The sequence below is a fragment of the Pieris rapae genome, chromosome 14, assembly GCF_905147795.1.
Source record: "Pieris rapae chromosome 14, ilPieRapa1.1, whole genome shotgun sequence".
Lineage (NCBI taxonomy): Eukaryota > Metazoa > Arthropoda > Insecta > Lepidoptera > Pieridae > Pieris > Pieris rapae.
The window spans coordinates 86,521-110,643 of NC_059522.1; the positions used below are offsets into that span (position 1 = coordinate 86,521).

Consider the following 24,123-nt stretch of genomic DNA (forward strand, 5'->3'; position numbering starts at 1 on the left):
TTTTTAATATCTTGTATTTCTCCCTTTCATTTACATACCTACCTCTTATCTCTATTATATGTATAGTAATTTAAATTTCCAGCCAAATTAACAGATTCTTAATTCTAATTAAAAACGTAATAACAAATAACTTATGGAAATTGTCAGTTTATTGCTGAAATTACATTGTCAATAGTCATATTTATTACTTTTGATGGATAAAAATATTAGTTTGGAAATCAGTATAAAAACTAGATGGTGTTCAAAAAAAGAATATTCAATAAGTAATTTGTGATATGAATACATAAACGTAAAAATAAAATCATAATTAATACCTAATATTTGTGAAATTATTTACGTCTAATTTTTTTTTATTATCATACATATTTATTGTGTGGTGTACACAAATAGGAATACCTACATTATCGTACTAATCGGTCTTACAAAATGGGTTATGTGTACCTATTTAATAATTATTCACAATTTACATCCTTAATTATTTTTTTTTACGAAACTACACACTACATTTTTGGCACATAATCTTATATTAACGAGTCTATTAGTTGTCTAGAACGAATTGTCACGACAATACAATATCTATTAAACCTCTGATAGTTGACAATAGAACAAAGGCGTATGTATAAATATCTTAGATTTTGGGGAAATACCGATTCAAACGAAAACTCATTTTAGTTTTAAATGCACAACAGCATTTAATGGTGTTTAATTCATATCAATATCAGACATTTAACACAAAGCAGATTTTAAAAGTTTATTAAATAATAGTTACACTTGTGCTTGAACTTTGAAAATTCGTTTAATACAAATCCTGCTATTAACATTATAATATTATGTACAATAACAATATTTATAAGATTCTTTTTTATATCATTTAAAGTGTTTATTTTGCTATTTACCCTTTGTGCTACATATTATGCAATTTCAGTAATACATAATTAAGATTATCTTTAAACTAATACATTTGACAACTACTCTAACGGTATTTTTATTTATGAAGGTCGTAGTTGTTGTTTGGAACCTTCTGTATTGGAAAGACGGGCTGACTGTACTATCTAATATGACAAAGGACAAAATGGTCTATACAGAAAACATTCTTATAACAGATGACAGAACACCCTTATAAGTATTGTTCAATCAAGTATATTTATTGTTAACTTTTAATTTTTTTATATATTATAACTTTTTCTAAAAGTTAACTTTGTTTCATGATTATATATGTATGGTAGATTATAATTGTTTTGTGTATTTCCGTAATACAGTAATATAGTAGTAATACAGGTATTGACCTGTGCCGTAAATTGTACAGATCAATTTCTAGAGTGGCATTACGTGACCTATTTCTTAACTAACATATTCGGAAAACAAACATTTTGTCATAATTATTATTTCTTGATTTAATTTATACTCTATATTTTCTTAAATAAAATATATAGTTTTGGTTGGGTTAACTAACTTTCTCTCGTCCGTTTCTATGTTCCTTAAATGCATATACTTAATTATTTTTATCTTTTTACTTTGACGTATTGCATTTAATAATTGAAATAATAGTCAAAAGATCAAAGTTAAATATGAACTATTTCTCAGTATTCTGTCAGAGGTATACCTACTACATATTATTAACTTGCTTAGAAGGCAATTTACATATTATAAGACTAGAACTAACTATACAATATGATTTATATTATTTGGTTTAAATAAAAACAGTCAGTAATGGATGTATCTCGTAAGCATTGTATGCGTAAAGGGTAAAAGTAAGGTCACGGATCATAGCCGTTTGCGATGAGTGTCGCTGCAGCTGCGAAGCGAGGTGGCGCGGCGGGGAGGAGTTGCGCGGCGGGGGGGAGGTGCGCTGCGAGGGGCTGGATCGAGGCTCGACGCTCGGACCATCATCCGGGAAACCTCCGTCCTGGGCTGAAACGTAATTTGCTTTAAACTTTTTGTTGTATTTTGTAATCGCATTGTTTTTTTTATTTAAATTTACAATTTCCGATGAAACTGAAGTTTCATTGAATTTTCAAGGTTACCTGGTCTCCTAATGAGCCGAGGCGGTGCGGAATTCTTCTGTGTTCAGTGAAGGAAGTTTCGAGGTGGTCACTGAGTGACTGCGATAGTAGTTGCGTACTCGAGGACGACTCTTCTAGGTTGGACACGTCGTCAGCGCTGTCCTCGCGTTGAGGACTATCAGACTCCTATAAACACACCCAATTTTGTTTTCGTTTTTAATTATGCCATTACGTGCACTACAAACCCAGAGGTCAGAACACCTTTAAATTAAATGATATTGAAATATATTTTGTTTGTGATGAAAGCACAATAGGACGACTAAAGTCACCTCCTCAAGGTCCCGTAGAGCAGATGGATAGGGAGGCAGTAGGGTTCGACCATCTTCGCGCCTTTCTCGCCTCTCTAACTCATCAGCCAGCATCATTAACTCCCAGTCTCCTCCACTTCCAGAGAAACCTGAAATATGTTTTAAATTATCCAATCATTAAAATATATTTGAAATCATTCCCATTTTAAAGTCTCTAAATGATCGAGCCGAATGAGCAGAACGATTAATGGAATACTTAAATTACTAACACAATATTATTAGTATGATCAGGAAAAAAAGTATAATGGTACTTTTAACATACTTCTTCTTGTACTCCTTTTGTAATTCAATGATATTATGCACCAATTTGATACTATTCATAAACTGTAGCGTAATAATTCTTAAATAGCCAGCAACGCATTCGTAAGTCGCAAAGACGGCGATTTAACTTAGGATAGATGATGGATATAACTTAGAGGTTTGATGATTGTTTTGTCAAAGACATTTGATGGTTTAATTCGGAATTACCTACCTCTAACAGAAGACCTATTTCCATGTCCCGATCTTTGACAAAGTCTGTTGCTGTTCACGAACTCCTCAAAAACTGGGGTATGAGGAATGGACTCTGAATCGCTGGACGATGTCGATGTCCTGATATAGTTATAAGACAAATATTTAAGAAAAATGGAGAAAAAGATAATTACTACTAATACTATCTTGTTGGTTTATATAAATATCTTACGTGTTGCTCCAACTGGCATCGCTGCCGATATCCAGCACTACATCGTTGCTGTGTGATTTTTCTTGCTGGGACCCGCTCCCCCCACGTGACCCAAAAAATGATCCTAGGCTAAATTTACGCTCGTCCCGACTTTGTTCTGAAAAATTAATAAAATATATCTGATTTTTACAGTAATGTCGAATTCCTTTTTTCACCTTTAGGGATACAAAAGAGTTGTCCTAGAGATGCCTGACAAAGCCTCTCGAAATATTAATGTCATATTTTTGGGTATATGACACTAAGTTTTAAAAAGAACTTACTAACGAACGAACTATTCAACAAATATAATAGTTACTTTTTTTTCTTCCAGTTTGATGCATGCCAGTATCCACAGAGAGAGTTTTCTTGATTTTAGACTTAGTGTTATCCAGATGAGACCCGAAAAAGTGGAATGGCATTCCTCGTCTGCTGGACCTCAGGCTCGACTGCTCGGGACTTAGTAACGATCGATTTTCTGATATTATTTGTGGTGATATTGATCTGAAACAAAAATTTTCTTTGTTACAAAACTCCTCTTGAAGATTTCAAAGGCCAAGTACCCTCAGTTACAAAAATTTCAAATATTTTATATTATATTATACATTTTTGACAATTGTTTTAAAGGTATACGGTTACATATGTATATACCCAGGTACTCAAGGCTCCTGTGTATATTCACCTTGTCAACTCCTGCATTTCCACTGATTCCTGATCGCTATGATCTTGGTCCCACGATTTTCTTTGTTTTACTTTGGCAGCGCGTTTCCTTGAATAAGTCCCGGCTTTTCCATCTAAATTTAAGTCCAGCCTCTTTGACTTACTGATGCTCCACGTCTCTTTCTTGGAGCAAGCCTTAGTGGTTCTACTTGATATAGATTCAGCTAACATTTGTAATTCTGAATACGTTAATTTCGAAAGTTCTATCCCACCAGTTAGTTCTGCTAACTTTTCTTCAGTCAAATCGTCATTTGATACATGTTTACTGGATGACGGAATTGATTTGAGAGGCGGATTAATCTTGTCATCATCACCCGGAGATGTTGCAAATACTGTATCAAGAGAGTCTCCTCTCTGAAAAACACGTTCTGATATTTATGCTGCACCTGCTAATAATATAAATCAAGTTTGGTTGAAGACTATTTATGTTAATACTGTTTGATTCATAAAAAAACTATTGAGACCAAATTTTTTGTCATAAGTTCTTTGCTGTTTTGACTAACATGAAACATAATTACCATAAAACCTTCATTTACATCTGACCCTTCACTAGCTGAGCTATCATTATTGATATTGGGTATGTTTCCATTTTCTTCAAGCACGGGCTCATTACTGGTTTTCAGAGATAATGGGGCTGACAAACCTAGTCTCTCTAATTCTTGAATTCTATTCTGTAGTTGACATATTATTTCGTCTCGTTTTCTTACTTCACTTTCTAAACTAGCGAATCTGTAACAAAGTCATGAAATAAATTATACGACTGATTTTTGACGTTATACTTCTTTTGGCGCGATGGAGAAAAATGATGAGAGTGAATTTTTACGATGCGCACGAACACTGACACCTGAATTCAACATCGTAAAGTTAGTTTTAAGTGGCATGAAAATAGATAACTATGTTTAAGTTGTATATTCTAGTATTTTTATATTTAGAACATGTGATTCTTAACAGTACTATGGAACAGTGTGAATCAATCAATATTATATAGGTGATTTTATTAAATTAATTTCATATACGACGGTGATAGTATTTACTAATAATTTATTAGTATATATATATTGAATATTAGTGATAAAACTGATTTGAATAAACTGTTTTGAGTGCATTAATAGATTTGACGTTAATTGTCGGTATGTATAATTTTATTACATCGTTAATTAAAAATTTTTACTTTATTGTCTAAAAAATATTCCTTTTTTCGTTTTGTTTTATTTCTGATATCAAATTTTATGTACAAATAATAAAAAAAAATCTATAATTGTTTATATTATAACCTTAAATGCCGAGTGTTTTATACTATCTTTGATCTTAACTATTTGTTAAAATTTAATTAATTGATATTTAAATATTTTTTTTATATTCTTATTATTAACAATCAAATTTTATTTTTTAAATAAAATCGTTTTGATTAATTTTAATATTAATCATTTAATAATTTAATGTAATCACTTTTCCATACGCGAAAGAAGTATGTATAACTAACGCGTGAACATAAGTACACACACTCTTTTTATTTATAGTTTGATGTATTCTAGCTGTTATACGTAAAATAAAAAATATAAATAGTCATTTCATATTAAAATATTCATGATGATATTTTTCATCTTAATAAAATGAAATTCGTAGCCATTGTTTTAGATGAAAGAGTTAAGACAAACCTTTCCTGAAATTTTCCTTGTACTTCGTATAAATGTCCTTCAATAACTTGTTTGATACCCAACAATACTTCTCCAAAGTATTCCTGTTCTTCTAGAGATGCTGCAGAAGGAAAAATGACTTAGAACATGACATTCAACTAAGTGAATAACATTACTTATGTAGCCATAAGTATCGTTATTGGTATAATAATAAGCATATTATTATTTTTACTTACCTCGTAGAAGTTTCCTTTGATTAGCAACTGCTGATATTAATGTAATTTTCGGTTTTTCAGAAGGAAGTTTTATATCTTCGGGCCGGAGTGATGGAAAATCTAAATTTTGCTGTAATTCATACTCAGATTTTATATTTATGTTGTAATCTTCACGCGGTATAATTACATCAGGACTTGATTTTACAATTTGAGTTTGCGAAAATGGAGTATCAGTGGACGATTCTGTCTGTATTGATGGCTCTTTCTTTGGTTCTGGCAGTTCGAACACATCGTCTACTATATCAGACAAGGCACTGCCTGGTGGAGACGGCAGCGTGTGACGATGAAAAGTCACGCTTTTGGCAAATTTTGAATGTCTCGCAGCGTAACCTTCCAACGTTGGTGCTCGAATCAATTTTCGTAATTCTTTGCCTCTTTGTGGACTCTCTGCAGGTGTGACATCTTCTGACAACTTTTTCAAAATAGACTTTAACGTTCGTCTCTCTAACGTCTCATTAGACTCATGGCTTCCGATAGATTCAGAAGATTTTCTTTTGTATTTTCTTTTGTCCATTGTGCTTCCTTCTGAATGACTACGAGTTAGCGTATCGGAAAGCAAGTCTTCCGAAGAACTTGCACAATCTAAACTAGAACTTCTTATTTTAACTACTTTTTCTAATTCAGCTAGTTTTTGCCTTTCGTTCAATATTTTTAATTTCTTTACAAAAGGAAGTCCTCCATACTCCGGGGAGAGATCGTCTATTGATTTGTATTTTTTTACTTTGGGCAACAACATTGTTCCTATCGTAATGACTTTTTTTGTTTCGTGGACTTTCATCTCCGACTTTTTTGGGGAAGAAGTTAACAGATCTAAAGATTTTTCTTCATCTGTTTCAGAGCTCATAATGCATAATTTAGGCTTATCACTATTAATGCAGTCTCTATGAACCTCTACATTATTATTATCTATTTTGACAAGCTCTGCCGTGTTAATTACAGGCGTTGGGCTACTCAAATTTACACTTTCAATTTTCCTCTCATTCGCACATTGTTTGGGAGTCTCACTATTAATTTTATCTATACTACTCTTACTAAAACTTTTAGATTCGCCTAATATTGCAGCTTTCTTTAATTTACTCCAAGGTTTCTTAGTTTTACTTTCCTCTTGAGTATCCTTTTTTTGAACCGGAATAACTTCGAGTGAACTTTTATCTGGTAAGGGCAATTTATTTCTCTCGACGTCTTTATTTGATCCATTTTGCAATAATCTTAACTTATCTCGGAATGTCGAACCAACTACTTTAGCTGGTGATTTTATTTTACTGACTACAGAATGTGGAATTGATATTAAACTACTTTCTGTTTTAGGGGTAGGTTCAACGACTGCAGCCGGTTTTTCGGTAATTTCTTTACTAAGCGGTTGACATACAGCAGTGCCGTCACTCTGCACTTGCAGTATTTTATTCCTAAAACTAACTTTTGGTTTGGAAGCTCCGTCACTGGACCCTGAAGAATTTTTCCTAGAATTTGAAAATTTTCCAGGTGAGCTTGATTCCGAGCCTTTTCGAAACGGGCTTAGGGTTTTGATCGTTGGACTTAAGGGGCTCTTTAAAGAATTGGGGCTGATGGTGTCAGAGCTTGAGGGCTGGTTACTCAACGTAGGTGTTAGTTGATTTTTTTCTCTCTCTTCTTTAGCTTTTAGAAGAAGTAATCTTTGTATAAGAGGGAGGCCAGCTCCGATAACTTCCGGTTCCGCATCGGGAGCGGAACTAGTGGATGGAGTCGGTTGCGGGGGTGGAGGCGACACCACCGATGATGCTAGATGCCACTGCTTTGCCACTTTCTCCTCTCGATCCTTAAACATTGGTAAAACGAAATAAATATATGTATTTTTTAACTTAATTTTCGGTCGTTTAAGTCTTCGCAGTCAAATTCCTAGTAAAACTATTTAATTAAATTAGTTTTAAAAAACTTCGGTTGTACTTTGTAAGTATTTCTTAAATTATTTGTATTTTTGCGCGGATGAGTATAATGTAAATTGTACACTTATAATGAATCTACCTGTTTTTCCTTAAGGAGTTTCAATCGTGAAAGCAGAGGCAAACCCGCTCCGAGAGGAGATACTGTTTTTTCTGTCTCTTTATGCGCAGGGTCACTAGCCTGTTCCTGAAAAGTGGTAGTTTCGTAAAAAATGATATCGAGTTAGCATTCGATGCTTGATGAGTTTGGCGTACATGGAGCCACGACATAGGAAATACAAATACTTTGTATTGAATTTCTAGACCGATAACAGCTACGTTTGAGAGCACGAATGATAAAATTGTCTTTTTAATATGAAATATAATTATTCCTTCTGTTATGCGGATATTTGAAATAATGTTTAAAAAAAGCAAAAAGATTTGTCTAGAAACAGAGTTGCAACCTTAATGGGCACTGACAATCGACTAACTGCTCTTTTTTTGATTAATTAGCATATGAGATAGTCAAGAGGTTACTCTCTTAGATGCTAAGGTTATAACAGTTTGTATTTCACCTGTTGGTGCTGTGAGTCATCGCTGTGCACGCGAGGCATGCGGCGCAGTACTTTAGGCTCGGACATGGCTCGCATCTCCAAGGTTTCGCCCGATCGCCTTCCGCCGCGCGATCGGCTGCGGATCGCGTTGCGTATTCCCTGAATACAATAGACAATTAGCTATTTTAAGTAGAAAAGAAGGAAATTTGCTCAATTTATTTCATCTGGAATGCGACGTAGCATCTAATTGACACGGACCCTTAGTGTATATATAGTATGTTAAACGGAAATGGAATAATGTTCTCAGTTTGAAATAAGCTGAACGTAAAAGTTAAACTTACTTTGACATCGGTACGCAGCTTATGGACGATTCGCTTTGAAGTGCTGTCATCGCCTCCCGTCTTGTCGGGACTAACTTCGTCTGGAACGTAATAGTTTAGTCCTTTTTTGTAATTTATGACACAGAAATTGTATACATTAAAGACTATTTAACTGAAAGACTTTTTTAATCTCTGTATATAACGTACATTAATATGAAATCCTTTCTATGATAACAGGTACAAAACATTATATTATATAGTACTAACTTTTGGGTTTCTGTCGCGACATGCTCTTGGCCTCTTGAAGTCTCTTCCGGCCAAGTGTCTGCAAGATATCCTGCGCCTCTGGATAATCCTTCATGGCTGCAAGGACGTCTTCGCGAGACAACGAAAATAACTCAGAGTAACCTACAGACCGTACGTCTGCGGTACGCCTAAAAAGAAAAAAGAACATGCAAACCATAAATTTAATTCCAAAGAATTGATTATTCTATACCCTTTTTTATTTAAATACATCTCTAACTTGCTTCATACGACGAATGATGCATTAAGTAGTTGAGAATAAAAACTAATTATTATCTGGAATTATTATTCGTTACTTAAGTTCCGAATTGACAATATAAAACGAAACTCACTTATTTAATCCGTCGAGGTTTAAAATACCGATTTCCCCAAAGAAATCTCCAGCTTTCATGGTGGTAAGGACGTGGCCTGTTTCTGAAATCACTTCCAAAATCCCATCAGCTATGATAAACATCTCCCGAGCTACTTCACCTGGAAAACACAGAGTTAAAAGTTTTACAAAACCCTTATTATAAGTATGCTATTTTGCGAACCTTTTTTGTACCTTTTCTACAAATAGAGTCTCCGGGTGTGAAAATATAAGCTTTCATTTTTAAAACCAAATCATGAAGAAACTCGGGCTGGCACTCTTGAAATATTGTTACCTGAAATATTTATAAGCAAATGGTTAGTTAAGTCAAAATCGTGCTCTAACTTTTTTTACCTTTGGGTACCTTTTTCAGCACGCTAAGATTGACGTGAAGTGCGAGCTCGGTCTTTAGCTTATCGGGAAGTAGACCTAGAGCTGTATTGATGTCACCTCCACCCTGGATGCGACCCCTGGACCACGAGTAGTCATACCAACGCAGCACACGACGCTTCATGCCACCCGGAACCTAGAGCATAACAATAATTGCAAAAAGCAAACGATATGTATATGTACGTTATAAACTGTTGTAATAAAATTAATTTACATAGTGAAATGTACCTTATGATGTCTCATATACGTCTTGGCTCCATCCAGAAGCCTCTCAAACTCGAGCCTGTTCGCGTTTCTGTTTGTAATGACATTGCCAACTTGGCCCACTATGGTCGCAAATATAAATACACCAATCAAGTAGCTCACTATTGTAAACACATACCTGAAATTAAACAAAAATTTTTAATTTTAATAAAATATTAAACCGTAAACTACTCTTCCTAAATGAGAAGGAAGCCTTTGGCTATGTGTTATTTCTAGATGAAATATAAAAATTGCAAAACGTCTGAATTGTAGAATAATATGAATCAAGGAAACTATTTAACGGGGAAGAATAGTTTGACACGTTTTATGGTCCCATATTCCATAATTTTAGTTACTTTAAGATAAAATAAAATAGTACTAAATGTAAGTATGTAGCTACGAAACGTAGATGAGAGCCATGCAACACAACAAGTAAGCGGTGCAAAGTTTTCGAACAGTTACAAATCACAAACAAACAGGCGTGGCCGGAAGCGATAATAAAATGGCGGTTAGATTCTATGAAGGCTGTTCGAAAACTTTCTGACTTTGATGAGCAATAAAAAGAAATAACAAAAGAATTCGATTAGGGACGAACTATTGACATCAATCGCCGCACCCATACTCTATCACTGCGAAGCGAACAGCCTCCAAATTTCTGCCGCCGCCATTTTTATTGTGTGCATGACAATGGCTGTTAATTTAATCCAAAGTTTATATGCCAATATTGCATACGTTATATGTTTAGTCTTAAGGACAGACAGGCGGAGATATATTTTTTTTTACTTTAACTCTGGGAATTAGAAGAAGTTCACACTGCAACGACGTATTCCAATTTCATTAAAAAATTATATATTATACATAATTCCATGTAGCTGATTATAATATGACATACAACGTAGAAGATGGTGATGTATGAACAGCCATTGTGCGCATAAAAGTATTGGATAATTTATATTAGAATATAATTTAAAAGAGTTACTTAACTAATACCAGTGATTGATCAGATTATGTAACATTTTAGTATTGATATATTGATTACGTTTAATACCGTATATAAAATAAAAAAATATATAATGCGTATAAAAACAATTAGTTTCCGTAACCGTAACCCGTTTGGGATAATCACCCTTTTTATCCCATATAGAGAAAGTTTCACTCTGATTAAATAGGTGATCATTTAAATCAATATAGATATAAGCTCCAACAAGACGCAATCAACCATATTTTATACAAACGTTTTGCTAACATAACTAAATCTCTCTCCTATATAGACAGAGATATAAATTACTCTTTAGATTAACTTATTAGTAAGTGACAGATTCTACCAAATCCATCTCAAATCCCCGTCCTCATTACAGCTACAACTAATTTGAGTTACGAAACGAATTTAACTTTACAATATTGAGTTAAATATGAAATTTGTCATCCTCGTGTTGTGTGGCTTTGTAGACATGGAAATTGTAATAAGTTTATATTGAATATCGGATATTCGTGCTCTTGGACTGTACAGGATTTCATTAGTGACTCGTGCTCGTCAGCCCTATGTCATAAAAAGGGATCGGCTCAATTCTACATATTATGCGACACATAGAAGGCGTGTACTTGCTTTATTTAGACCTATCTTTGAACTATCTTGCAACTAAATTGTCCGTTTTAAACTTGCTTTGAAGCTTAAGCTTAAAGCTGTAAAAAAAGTGACGTTTAAACGTATATCATTATGCTCATAATAATTAATGATATGGAAAATAACCTAAAGCAACCGTAAAATTTGTATAATAGGATTACCTTTTATATTATTCGAGTGATGAATTCACTTCGTTTATCAAATAAACCAATCACTTTAAAATATTTCATCGGATCAGTAATATTGAATTGAGTGACGCGTTTAAACGCTTAAAATTTATTTGTACGTTAAAGCTGCTTAAATCTTCTATATTGTGCGATTGAAATGGTCAAGAAGTATTGGCCAAGTATAAATATGACGAACCCTAGCGATCGGCAATTTAATGACAGCAGCAGTAATTCACAGACAATAGTGGCTCGCTTAATTTATGACCGATCCCCGGCCGCTGACCCTGCTTAATGACCTCAGGACAGATTTATCTACTCGTGCCCTTTCCGAGAACCCTTATTTTTTTAATGTAAACGAAAAGTCGAAGTTTTAATTTAGTTATTTTAATTATGTAAATATATTATTAACTTTTCCAGCTACTTATTTAAGAATTTTTTAAACGATTTTGTTCTATCGGAATTTCCCTCATTACACCAGGCACAAACACGTACAATATATCTGTATTTAAAAAGTTGTATTATATAGAACCACGACATTAAGAGCATAATCTGACCAATCAAGGGGCAGCCACATACCCTCGGTTAGACCTGAACTGCAGAAGTCGGGACTTGAGTCCCCTGCGTGGCAGAAATTTGGGGCGTCCCAGCGCGCTGGTATAACAGGTTAGTACTTGTGAGTGGTCTACCTCCGCTCTGACAATAGACTTAGGTTAGGGCCTAGGACTTGTATAAGAATTATGGCCCAGTTAGACAGCAGTTGACTAAATAATAATTATCGTTAATAACGTGTTTATCAACTCTGCCATTTGTCTTTAAAAACAGTATTGTATGGTTTAGTTATGCTTAACATGCCACAGGTATTAGATACTAAAATGAAAGTTATTTAATATAACAACATTTTGACTTCTTTGTTAGTAAAAGCACCGTCTGTTACGTACTCGACACTTGCTAATACTAAGCAAAAGTTAGGCTTACATAATTTAAGTGTATAAAAATTAAAAAAAAATCAAAATTTTCTTTATATATATCTTTCCGAGCGACTATTACACCGCAACGGATATCTTTTTACATAAAACGATCCACGAATAATAACTAAGTAAGAAAATTTACATTATTCAAACATTGCTTTTGAAATATTAATTTGAGATAAATTTATGAAACAGAACGAGCCTTACTATTCAATCTTTTTGCTATAAATTTGGAATGTTTTGTTAGTGTTTACGGTTTTCACAGACATAGTTACAGAAGTACTCACTCAGCATTAGTCTCGGGTGTGGGCAAGTCTCCTATAGTTGTGAGGGTGAGTGTGGACCAGTAGAGAGAGCCCAGGTACTTCCGAGTGAGAGTCGCATAATCACCAGGTCGGTGGGGGTACGCCCAGTCACCCTGGAAATAGTATAATTAAATATTGTCATTAAATAACGGAAGACGGGAGGTTGAAGACGATTTTCTTGTCAAAATTAAGTAAATAATAAGTTTTAGTGAAGGAGAAGTTTTCCGCCTGGAAGGAGATGAATATTGCCAGTAATAAAATCAATTAAAGCGAAGTTTCTGGAATTCCGACTAAACAGATCACTAACTTCTACATTCATTGAGAACTTTACGATAGCTGTACGTAAACTTTTCACTGTTAATGAAAAAACTTTTTTATGACACTTGTGAAGCTTTCGTCTTCGGAGTTGCTCTGCACTTGTCTTCTACCAAATCAAAGTTGAGGTTTTCTATATTTAAAATAATATTTTTAATCAAATTAAATTAAAAGATTTTCGAAGATTAAGGATAATTCCATGTTATATTACCAACAGACAGAATCCGTCTTAAAACTTTGTGATCGTTAAGTCACCTGAAAGCCTTCAGCCTCGGAGAGCAGGAAGTAGAAGCAACCAAACCAGTGTGCCAGGATGAGCAGAATGTGGATGAGGTTAATGACGCGCCAGAAGTTGGGGTACACTGTTCGTGACTCCACTATGTAGTAGCAGCTTACAGCCCGGTACACCTGGAAAACATACTTTTATTGTTTACATTAAAAATAAATAATTCCTCATCAAAGTCTTAGCCTAGGATTTCTTTAAAGGCAAGTAAGTGTTCAATCTCCTGTGTCTCGCACACAATAACTCACAAATTAGTATAGTATAGTACATAACAAAGTCAGGTTTACTGCTTAGTCTAAAAAACAGATAGCGGACATCACAGGATCAGCTATTTTTAGCATGTTGAAAAGTATTCCTTAAAATGTTGAGAGAGGCGTATTATTTAGAGGGTACAGGAGGCCTAATGGACAAATCGAGGACATCGCTTCAGCAGAGTGACAGCCTGAGTTACACGCGGCCTTTACGCGACCTTTCAGGGCACAGGTTGCTCATTGTAAACAGTAGGCGTCTAAACTATAGAGACAACATTCTTGTTACCCAAAAAATCTAAAACAATTTCCAAATAGTGGAAAAACACAATTTCCGTTTAAGAGCTTTTTGTTATTATCATGCCTATTATAGATGCCATGTTCTGGGATATGCTTAACTTTTAAATGGCCATGTATATTATACACTGCCGAGACATTATTTAGACATAAAGGAATATTTTCTTTGAATAAAGCGAAATAAAACGCCCCTTCGTACTGTTGTCGCAAGTCCTGTGGCCGCGTAATAGATGGTTATATCAAGGAAGACATATTAGGAGCAGCTTATGTAGCGATATCGTTGATTCGTTGAGGCACTTGACGAAATTGTGGCATTTATTAGCAAGTCTTTATGGGGAAAAAAATCTCTTGACTAACAACACTCATTCTCCGATTCGATTCTCCTTTACTAACAATTACATTAAAATTATTTACATTATAAAAAACATTTTTTTCGAATTATTAATGAAGTTACTAAATAATTATTAAGTAAGAAGGTTATTTTAGCTTGATCATTTCTCAGAAAACAGAAATTGATTGAGCTGGATATAATAATAAGCTATGTTATAATATACCAGGCCTATACATAAAACCAATTATGTGAATAAAATGAATCCCAAACGACTTGGAGTTAGCGTACGTAGTAAAGATATACCTTGAGGAACCTGGGAAATCGTATGATAGGGTTAGTGCCGATGCGAAGTTGCAGCAGATCCAAGGGCGTCAGCGCGGCCAGGTCCAGAAGGAAGGGACGGGATGTCAGGTAGTGCTTTGCTAGCTTCTTCGAATCGTACACCTGATATATATACATATATATTAGATACAAACTAAATTATCACATGTGAGGTACTGTAATCCATCAATCAAAGAGTAAATTAAAATAACGAATAATTAAAATAGTGTAATTTTGAGGCTCGCTCAGTTAATTAATCGTGCACTCGAAGATAATTAAGTAATTAACATCAGGGTTCAAGTTTGTTCGTCTGTTATTGCTCGTTGAGAATTTTGTTACCGGAGCGAGTGTGGAGTACAATCTAACAATTCTCGAAAGCCTTATTTTATTCTTATTCACTTGAAAGTTATTTATACTTATATTGCACAGTTATTATATTATAATAAAATGTATTACTGTTTAAATTAAATATTAAGATGTATACATATGTTACAAGACCTACTCGAAAGGCCAACTCTCACCATAAGCCCTTGCTCCAAGTACCCAGTGCGAAGCTGCACCACCAGATCCAACGCAAACACGAGGTCACCAATACCGTCACAGGTTAACCAGAAGTAATGGCACATCATCTGTAAATAAGCCGTTTCGCAGAGCTTTTTACACGAAATTAATTTTGGTGTATTTGAATTAAGATGCAACTGAAGCCGCAGCTGTCTCAAAATAATAAATGATGGTTATAATTATTGTATGATGACATAAAAAGCAGTACTTTATAATACAAATTGTTTCACTGACTTAAATAAATATGAATTTATTACTATATTTACATAACGCGACGGCTATAAGCTTTAGAGATGGGGTGATCAACGTTTGTAACGGATATTTTTTTCTTTAAATATAAATATAATGTATCTTATATATTATGCATTAAAGGTTTCCCCACAGGATTTCGTTATATATACAAAAGGCTGAAATGCCCGCATCGTCTCGAGGGGACAATACCTTCTCTCGGGGACACAGTTTATCTTACAGACTACTTATTTCTTTTGCCTTAAACAAATTGAATCACTTCTGACCATAACAAAAACTCAGGATATTTTTAACTTTTTCATGGAGTGTGTGAGCCACACATTTCAATACCTATAATAATACCCTATAAGTAAACTTTTACAAAAGAAGCTACAACAGTATAGTTCTCCGTAAAGTGAATTAAACAATTAAAACGAAGTTTTATCATCGTCTTAAAGTGGCTTGGGTCTTAGTGTGAAATTACTTAATTTTCTCGAGGCGGTATCTTGGAGGCAGCTCTTTTACAAACATTTCTCTTCGCCCACTTCATTTTATTAGGAAAGCGTCACGTACGGCCACCTTCATTGCTCGTCTTTCGGAGAAATTACGAATCACATTTTTGTATATTTACGTTTATGGATTTGTTCTTTAATGTACACTAAACTGTGTTTTTGAAGCAAAATATAATGTTTCATATTTTTTCAAATAACATTATAAGTATTAGTAGCAATTACTTTAATATGTTAAATAAATCTACGGCAGTTAAACCTACAACTACAATATATTATAGAACTTTCAATAAAAATAATCCACATTTTATAAAAGTGTAAACATACTATTAATTTTATTCCGGCTACTTCATTATTTCATAATGTACTGTTTTGTCTGCTCTTATCTTGTCTTGAAAATAATTCAAAGAAAAACCAGCTTTTTTAAAACGAAGAGACCGCTACGAAACTATGATAATCAATTACGTTGTAGTTGATTATCATAGTATGATTTAGATGGTTCGATTAAAATTATTATAATTTAGAAACGTTTAAATACCTGAAGCTCAGGAAAGCTCTGGCGCACGATGAGAGTCCATAAATTATAGAGCACACAAAGTGTAATGAGCCAGAGCCAATAGAAGTAAAAATTCTCATCTGGGTTAACGACAGTTCTAGGCGCACGTATTTTCCTCCGCCTCTGTCGAGTGGTAGATCTGTGCTCTCCGGTCGCCCCTTCAGACCCAGTGTCTTCCACCTAAGTAAACGATAAAGTCATCCAATTACTATTTGCTATAGTTGTTCTTTTATTTTACATTTACACACACGGGGTCTTTAATAAATAGTGATAATGTGATACCTTCTCCTTGGAAAGAGAATAAATAAGTACATCATAGCCCTAAACTTAAAAAACAAAAAAAAAATCCTTCGTTTTTTTGAAAATAGAAGTCATTTATTTGCGTTGTGTCGAAAGGTGTTCTTAAAATAGGTATAAATCAAATATTACCCACAAAAAAAATTATACAACAGGTAATTCAAGACTTTGGACTCCAGAATGCTTTCATACACGCAGAAACTCACAACACTGAAAATTTCTCAACAAGATTTATATATATATTTTTACTCAGCCGTATGGAGACCGCGCAACTGAATATGAAGGAGGCGATGGCAGCAGGTACCGTAGGTGTATGTAGGTATCTAAACTGACATTAGCGCAGGTAACAGATGCGCTTGCCCGTCTAAAGCTGAAGCGCTTGGCAGGCTCGGATGGCATACCAGCATATATTATGAGGGACCGTCGGTCTATACCTGCCGAGCCCCTTGCCTATTTGTTCAATCTATGCCTGAACAACGGTTACTTTCAGATTGCTGGAAAATCACAAGAGTGATTATACCCAAAAGTGATGAAAAAGACTCTGTGGAAGGATGCGGCTTCCGCTATAATATTCGAAGGAGCTCTGAACCATAGCATTTTAATACAAGTAGAACCGTACTTTTCAGACTGCCAGCATGTAATTAATTATGTAACGCCCTATTACGCCGGATTGCAGGTTGCTGTATACTTTGATTGAAGGCGTTTAACGTCGTATACATACTGTTATCGAAGTTGGTAAGTATTGGATTCACTCCAAAACTATTACATTCTTTTGCTAATTATCTGAGAGCTCGCCAGCAGTATGTAGAGTACAAAGGGTGTCAGTGGAAACCATACTACACTAAATCAGGCGTGAGTCAGAGCAGCAATCTAGGGCCATTGCTGTTTGCAATAATGGTGAACGATTTACCAGAACTAATAAGACATACTAGTTGCCTTATTTTTGTATACGATCTAAAATTACTCCTGCCAAGGGGTGGACGACTGTGAACACTTGCAAGGAGATATAGGTGGAGTAGGTATGTGTATGTGCATGTGATGAGCATTTAAAATAATCTCCAATTAAATATTAATAAATGTGCCATGGTGATAGTTAGTTGCGCCAAATTGCCTCGCCATCATGAGTACAACATGTCAGGGGGTCAACTCACACTCAAGCGACACTTCTATAACGGACTGTATGGCGTCTATCCCTACTATCCTTTAATGTATTCAATATCATATGTCTTAGGGATGGTGGCGTATAACAAATTGTAACCCAGACGGGACTTACAGTTGGCCTACTGCGTACTGAAAGTCTTGAGGGGTGTAGTGTGCAACCCGAGTGTACTTCAAGAACTGGGTTTCTTAGTACCTATGGGATATATGCGACGGCGAAGGCCTAGGTTATTTGCGATACCAAAGGTAAGAACCAGTCTGCACAGATCCCCGCTATCCAGAACGTTGCGCCTGAATACTGTCTCCGACACTATCGACATATTTGTATGTTCGCAGAGTGAATTCACAGTAGCGATATTGTGTATATTATGCGTATAATATTATATTTGTACATAATTAGTCTGTAAGGATAATGTATATCTGTAATAAATAAATAAAATTTTAAAGGTATAAAAAGTGTATAAACCTGAATTTTATCGAATACCTCAAGAACTTTTTAAACAGACTACGATTTAATGTATGCATTTGTTAATAATTATGTCATTAGCAAAGCAAGTTGTAAATTAAAATCTTACTGTTTCTTGCGTTTCCGGTATCTGGCGCATTGAAAACCGCTTCAAGAATGAATCTTCTCTCTTCAGGGTCGGCTTTTTTTGGATCGCTGAGCTGAGTTGAACCGTAGTTCGTAATTTCATCCATCTTTGATTGGACTTTGTTCTACAACGTATAAAAATACAAGTAATTCTGAACAGACTAATTTAAAATTCAAATGAAAACATTTTATCTCACTGCATAAAAAATACAATTTTAAGTCTCGAGAACCCAAATTTGGTTTGTCAATTTAATTATCTATCTTTTGAATTGTGTCACCCGAGTGGAATACGCGAAGGTCATGACAGAGTGATTGGTTATCGTGCACACAGTTATCTAAAATGTATCATGCTGCATGGCATACAAGAAAGGAAAGTAATTCCATACATAAGTCAGTCGTGGAGTGAACTCTGAAAACACAAACGTATCTAAACTAAACTAATCTAAACTCAGGAATCAACTAGATCTCGCAGTTTGTATCATTCAAATGCAAACAAGAATAAAATTTAAAAAGATTCGATTATTAAGAATCGGAAATAAAGTCAGTAAAGATAAAACTAGTAGGCACATTAATCACAAGAAACACACAAAGTCCACCGATTATACATTCCCGAAGTCCTATATACGAGTAAAGAGGATAGTTAGAACACAACGATTAAATACAAAGTTAAAGATGTTGTCGTTCTTCTATACAATCGAACCTCTTTATTTTCCTGAGTGCCTGGTAGTATGCCATGACAGCTTGCACGTGTCTCCATTTATGGCCGCGTGAGTCTGAGTCAGACCTGGCCCTCTCGGAGTCCCCTTCGGACCTCCGAGCGGACGAGCTCGATGCAATGATCGGTCGCCTACAAAGGGATGCTCGTGTTACGTGATAGTGTGATTATTACAAGAGTCGCGGAACAACTATCTTTGCTGTAAAGGGGAAAAGAGGAGTGGTGAAAGGTATCGAAGGGTGGGTTCCTCAATTAAGCCTCATTGATTCCAGACTGAAAATATCGCGACCTAAATATTGACGAAGCGAACGAAACTCACAGCTTTTGTGATTAGCCTCATCACAAAATAAACTAAAACATGCATTATCTAGACAAGACCCGCTCTATTGTGTATCGTGAATGGTATCGCAGTGCGCTTCGTGCCATTGCTTCTTGTAGATTTAATCTCGTGAGCAGTTGTAGTAGCCAGTGGTAGATATGGGTGCTGAATCATGCAGGCATGTTCCTCTATGTGAATGAAGTGCCTGTCTGCTGAATTCTAGTAAGTACGAAATGATCCCCTTGTCTATTGCCTTCAATTGCAGTACTTAGTTTGTTTAATTCATTTTTACGAATTGTTTTATAGCGAGTAATTGGTTATTTTGTTGTATTCAATAAGCTATTTTATAAAATTATAGAATAGTGCACGTAAAAGACATGTTTATTTGATACAACGTGAAATCGTCGCGAAAATGATGATTGGTGACTATGTTAATCAGACTCCAGCACCAAAAGCGAAGTCCACACCTAGTGCTCGACTAAGAAGCGTAAGCAAACATTTACAAATTTCGTACACAGTTTACAACTTACACGTCTTCATGGGCTGTATGTGATGCGAATGGAGAATACTTCATCAACCTAGAATTAATTCGTTTCTCACTTAGATGTTCGTACATAGAAATCTCTCATACACGGGATCTTTAACGTATCGTGTGGTTATTTCATTCAATTATTTTGGTCATACGTGGAGTAATTAAATATTTTTACTTAACATTGTCAAATAATATTTTATAAATTATGCTTAAGAGATTGTTAGCCTGTGGTTGTTTTTTACATAGGAGTCAGGCTTACAGTGATATTAAAGAAATATTATATTAGAAACTAGTTGCGGTAGTCACGTATTACAAAGACATTACATAAATTGCATTTTTGAGAACACGAAGGATTTAGAAGAAGTTATATTTTTGTACATTCAAACGTATTATTTTTATTTTTTCAAAGTGTACAACAGCCAACATAGAACGACTATAGTACTAGTCTGTTTAATCAGCAACAATTTACTTAACAAAGAAATTTCTATATTCAGTAGTAAGTAGTAAGTAGTAGTAAGTAGCAAAGCTTTCAATAATAAGAATTTTGAAAGAATAAGAATTTTGTTTTATACATCAAGTATATAAGCTTTAACGTGCTTTTTTAGTTTTTTTCATTAAAAATCAATGTATGAAATTCAAATAAGGTTAATGGAAATGGGGCCGAGATTATCTCTATTAATTCCATGTCAATACAACTGCGATACGGTGTTCTAAGTTCTTAATATAGGAAACGATATATTATGCTACACTGTTTAATTTAATTAGTGATTTTGTAGTAGTAACTATGGAATGTCTACTTTTGTTATATTTTTTATTCGTTTGAATGAAATTACACTTAATATTGTTTTGCATATCCATTTAATTTTTGAAGACACGTTATAGGCAAATTAGGTATTTAAACTTAGGTATTTGTCCACTACAAGTTTGTAACAAAAATGATAACACAGATGCACCAGAATTAGATTAAAATGAAAATTTGTTTAAATGTATATAAAATATATAATGTAAAATGTATCTGAATAAAGGCTATTATTATTATTATTATTATTATTTGAACAGTAATATCATAGAGTGTCCCTTTTGTTATAAAACTTACAGAAAGTAATAAATGTGTTCAACTTAAAGAGTTTTGATAAGATCTTAAATATCTTTTCACAAACTCTGCATCTGATTGCCTGAGGTTTTGTTGTGACGAAAGAAGCAACCAACATATCGAGTCCGACGGGACACTCGACAATCAAATGGAAAGCCTTCATGAGCACAGCTGAACTTGATTCAACTGATTCGTTAGTGAACTTGACATGATTCTCTCATTTAGGGTTCTCTCTATAAAAGTGTTTTTCTCTTAAATAAATTTTCACTCGTAAATATTAATTTGAATATACTTACTTATTTAAAAAGAAGACAAGGCAGAAATTACGCTCAGGAATACTTCTAGAGGAAGTTGGAGGGTAGATAGAAGTTAAAGCCGGCATTCGAATAGGAGGAAATAATATTTTTTCAGGCATCATCCGATCGGAATTCTTTGAATTTAAAGGGTTAAAAAAATCATATTGAATAGGATAATACTTGGTAATTTCATGTAAGGTAATTTATATATTTTTTTTATTTTTTTGGTGGCGTTATTTATTGTTAAGTTTCTACTGCATGTTTTACAGAATCTTATATAATAAAATTCTTATGAATATAGGAAAGTAGTTAATTAGTCCACGTCAGTGCCCATTTTACTTTCGAGCCATTGGCTTGAAGCTAACCGTCAGCAGAAACCAGCTGGCAACTCCTGCATTCATTAGTAAAATTACATTTTACTTTTAAATAAGTTTCCGTATAATTTTAGGGAAAAAATAAGAAAAACTTTAGATCAACTAATTACCAAAAACCTCAACCGTTGAAGTGAAAGAGATCGATAAAATTAAATATTATTATAATATATAATTATTTAATATATAATTAAAATAAAATAATAAATATTATTAAGATATTGATCGGCAATAAATCTTTGAAGGAACGAAGTAATAGTGAGTCACACGCGGTGTTGGCCGGATTACCTTGACGTGTAATCGGATCAAGCGCATATCGTGTGACGTCACATGAGAAAATAACTACGAACCCAGTCTCTTTGCCTGCGAATGTATCGATTGACTATTCTAACGCTCGAGACTAGCCTTCTGACCCCAATAAGCCGAAATAAAATATATTTCTTTGTATATAATTGTACATAATTTGATTTAATCAAACGATATATCTTAAAACATTCATTAGTGTATCTCTTATATAAATCATATGTGTTTGAGGTACTGAGTGCCAATGTGGAATATATTTTTATCTACTGAGGGTATGTTTCACAATGTCCGGAGAAGTTCCAAATAAGCTATTTATTACTTATTGGTAGGATAAACAGTATGTTTGCGTTTCACGACTGTCAGATAGCGTTATTCATCATGAAACGCGAAGTATCTTATTCAAAACTTTTATCTGCCGAATAATGTATGTGTTACATAGCTATTTGGTACTTTATCCATACATTGTGAAACAGACCCTAAGTGTATTTGTTGTGGAAGGCATGCGTGATATAAGATATGTGTCAAGCTGTAGCTCAATGGCGTCAATGAACACTCAATGTATTTATAAATTATACAAAAGTTCATTATATATGTACAAACATAGTTTTGAATGCAACATATGTTCTTATGTCTAAGGAGAGATTTCCCCGGGTTGACTTAGATTTTGATTGATTAACAAAGAATATTCCATTATATTCATGCTAACGGAACTCGCCAATATGTGAATAAAATGTACCTAGTTTTGTCTTAAATATTGTTATAATGATTGTATATTGGCCTAAACAATTATGCAAACAGTAATCTTTCAAACTGATTTACAGCATCTCAAGTCCATCCAAAGACACGCATCACGATCACTATTTCTTATTTTTCTATTACAATGGAACGAACGCGACACCGTTTCGCCTTCCTTTTTACTTTACAATTGAATCAGTGGGGTTTCATAGTACATATCTATTAGTTCACTTTATAGTTTTCACACAGTACTTTCTTATCTAAATTGATTATGGTTTTATTTAATTATATTCCTGCTATTATAAATTTAATCCTTCACTGTTTTGAGAAATTTAAACATAATTAATAGTTAATTGATTTTGTGATTGCCCTCCGGTCAGGCTAAAGCCTAACGATTACACCTAGTTTAAAGTACGCGCCTGTTTATTTAAGAATCTCCGAAACCCTAAGAATATATATATTTCTTGAAACTGTACCATGATGCATGGCCAGTTGGTTTAGCCTACGATTTATCTTTAATTTTAAAGAGCCTCTGAGATACATAATCAATTGGACAAATATTATTTGAATCACTAATAGGCAAAAGTATTTTACCTCTGTCCTGGACTCTTGCTAGCGTTGCTGGCATTAATACTGGAGTCGTCATCCTCCTCCCGGGACGTCGCAACAGACACTCCTCGGGAGGAATCGACATTCACTTCACTCACGTCATTGTCTTCTCCCTCTGATGTTCTGCTAGTACCCTCTTCAGCCTGAAACAATAAAAGGCGTCTTTGTAAGCGATCAAACAAAATTCATTTTAAGGGAAGACAAAGTATGTCCAAATATACACACATAAAACTTGTAATTGGCTTTAAGTCCCTTTAAGAGAAAACATTTTTATATTTCATCGAGTTTCGATTTCTGTAAGAAAACAACGATTTCAGAGTAAATGCGCTGATTTCAGCTGCCATTGTCATTACATGTCACAGAGATTGTAACTTAACAACTTCAAAGCCTTATTAGCTTACAACCGTTAATACTTTTGATTTATACGATAAGCTAGTATTATTAGATCTACAAATTAACAACTATTACATAGTTTGTATGAGAATTAGTTATTTAATAGACATTATTATAAATGACGGAGCGGCCATTGTCGTATTGAATTACATCAAAGTAAATATAGTTCAAAACTGTTAATATTAGTGATGTATTTGATTGGTCAATGTTGCTAGATATATAAATTAACGAATATTTAAT

The 24,123-nt window shown here is 34.2% G+C and overlaps 1 protein-coding gene across 1 annotated transcript; it reads right to left on the bottom strand.

Moving 5' to 3' along the window:
• Window positions 1-23,626, bottom strand: LOC110998502. The gene is made up of 25 exons (XM_022267186.2): window positions 23,476-23,626; window positions 18,501-18,642; window positions 16,453-16,650; window positions 15,138-15,245; window positions 14,599-14,739; window positions 13,392-13,544; window positions 12,804-12,934; window positions 9,743-9,896; window positions 9,489-9,650; window positions 9,320-9,419; window positions 9,108-9,246; window positions 8,740-8,906; window positions 8,494-8,573; window positions 8,174-8,311; window positions 7,702-7,806; window positions 5,662-7,495; window positions 5,447-5,546; window positions 4,307-4,517; window positions 3,751-4,142; window positions 3,388-3,572; window positions 3,054-3,189; window positions 2,844-2,962; window positions 2,333-2,460; window positions 2,025-2,189; window positions 1-1,911 (listed from the first exon to the last, which is right to left on the bottom strand). The coding sequence occupies exons 2-25, from the start codon at window positions 18,618-18,620 to the stop codon at window positions 1,765-1,767; spliced, it is 5,313 nt and encodes a 1,770-aa protein (XP_022122878.2). The 5' UTR covers window positions 18,621-18,642; window positions 23,476-23,626; the 3' UTR covers window positions 1-1,764.
• Between the last annotated feature and the right edge of the window lie 497 nt (window positions 23,627-24,123).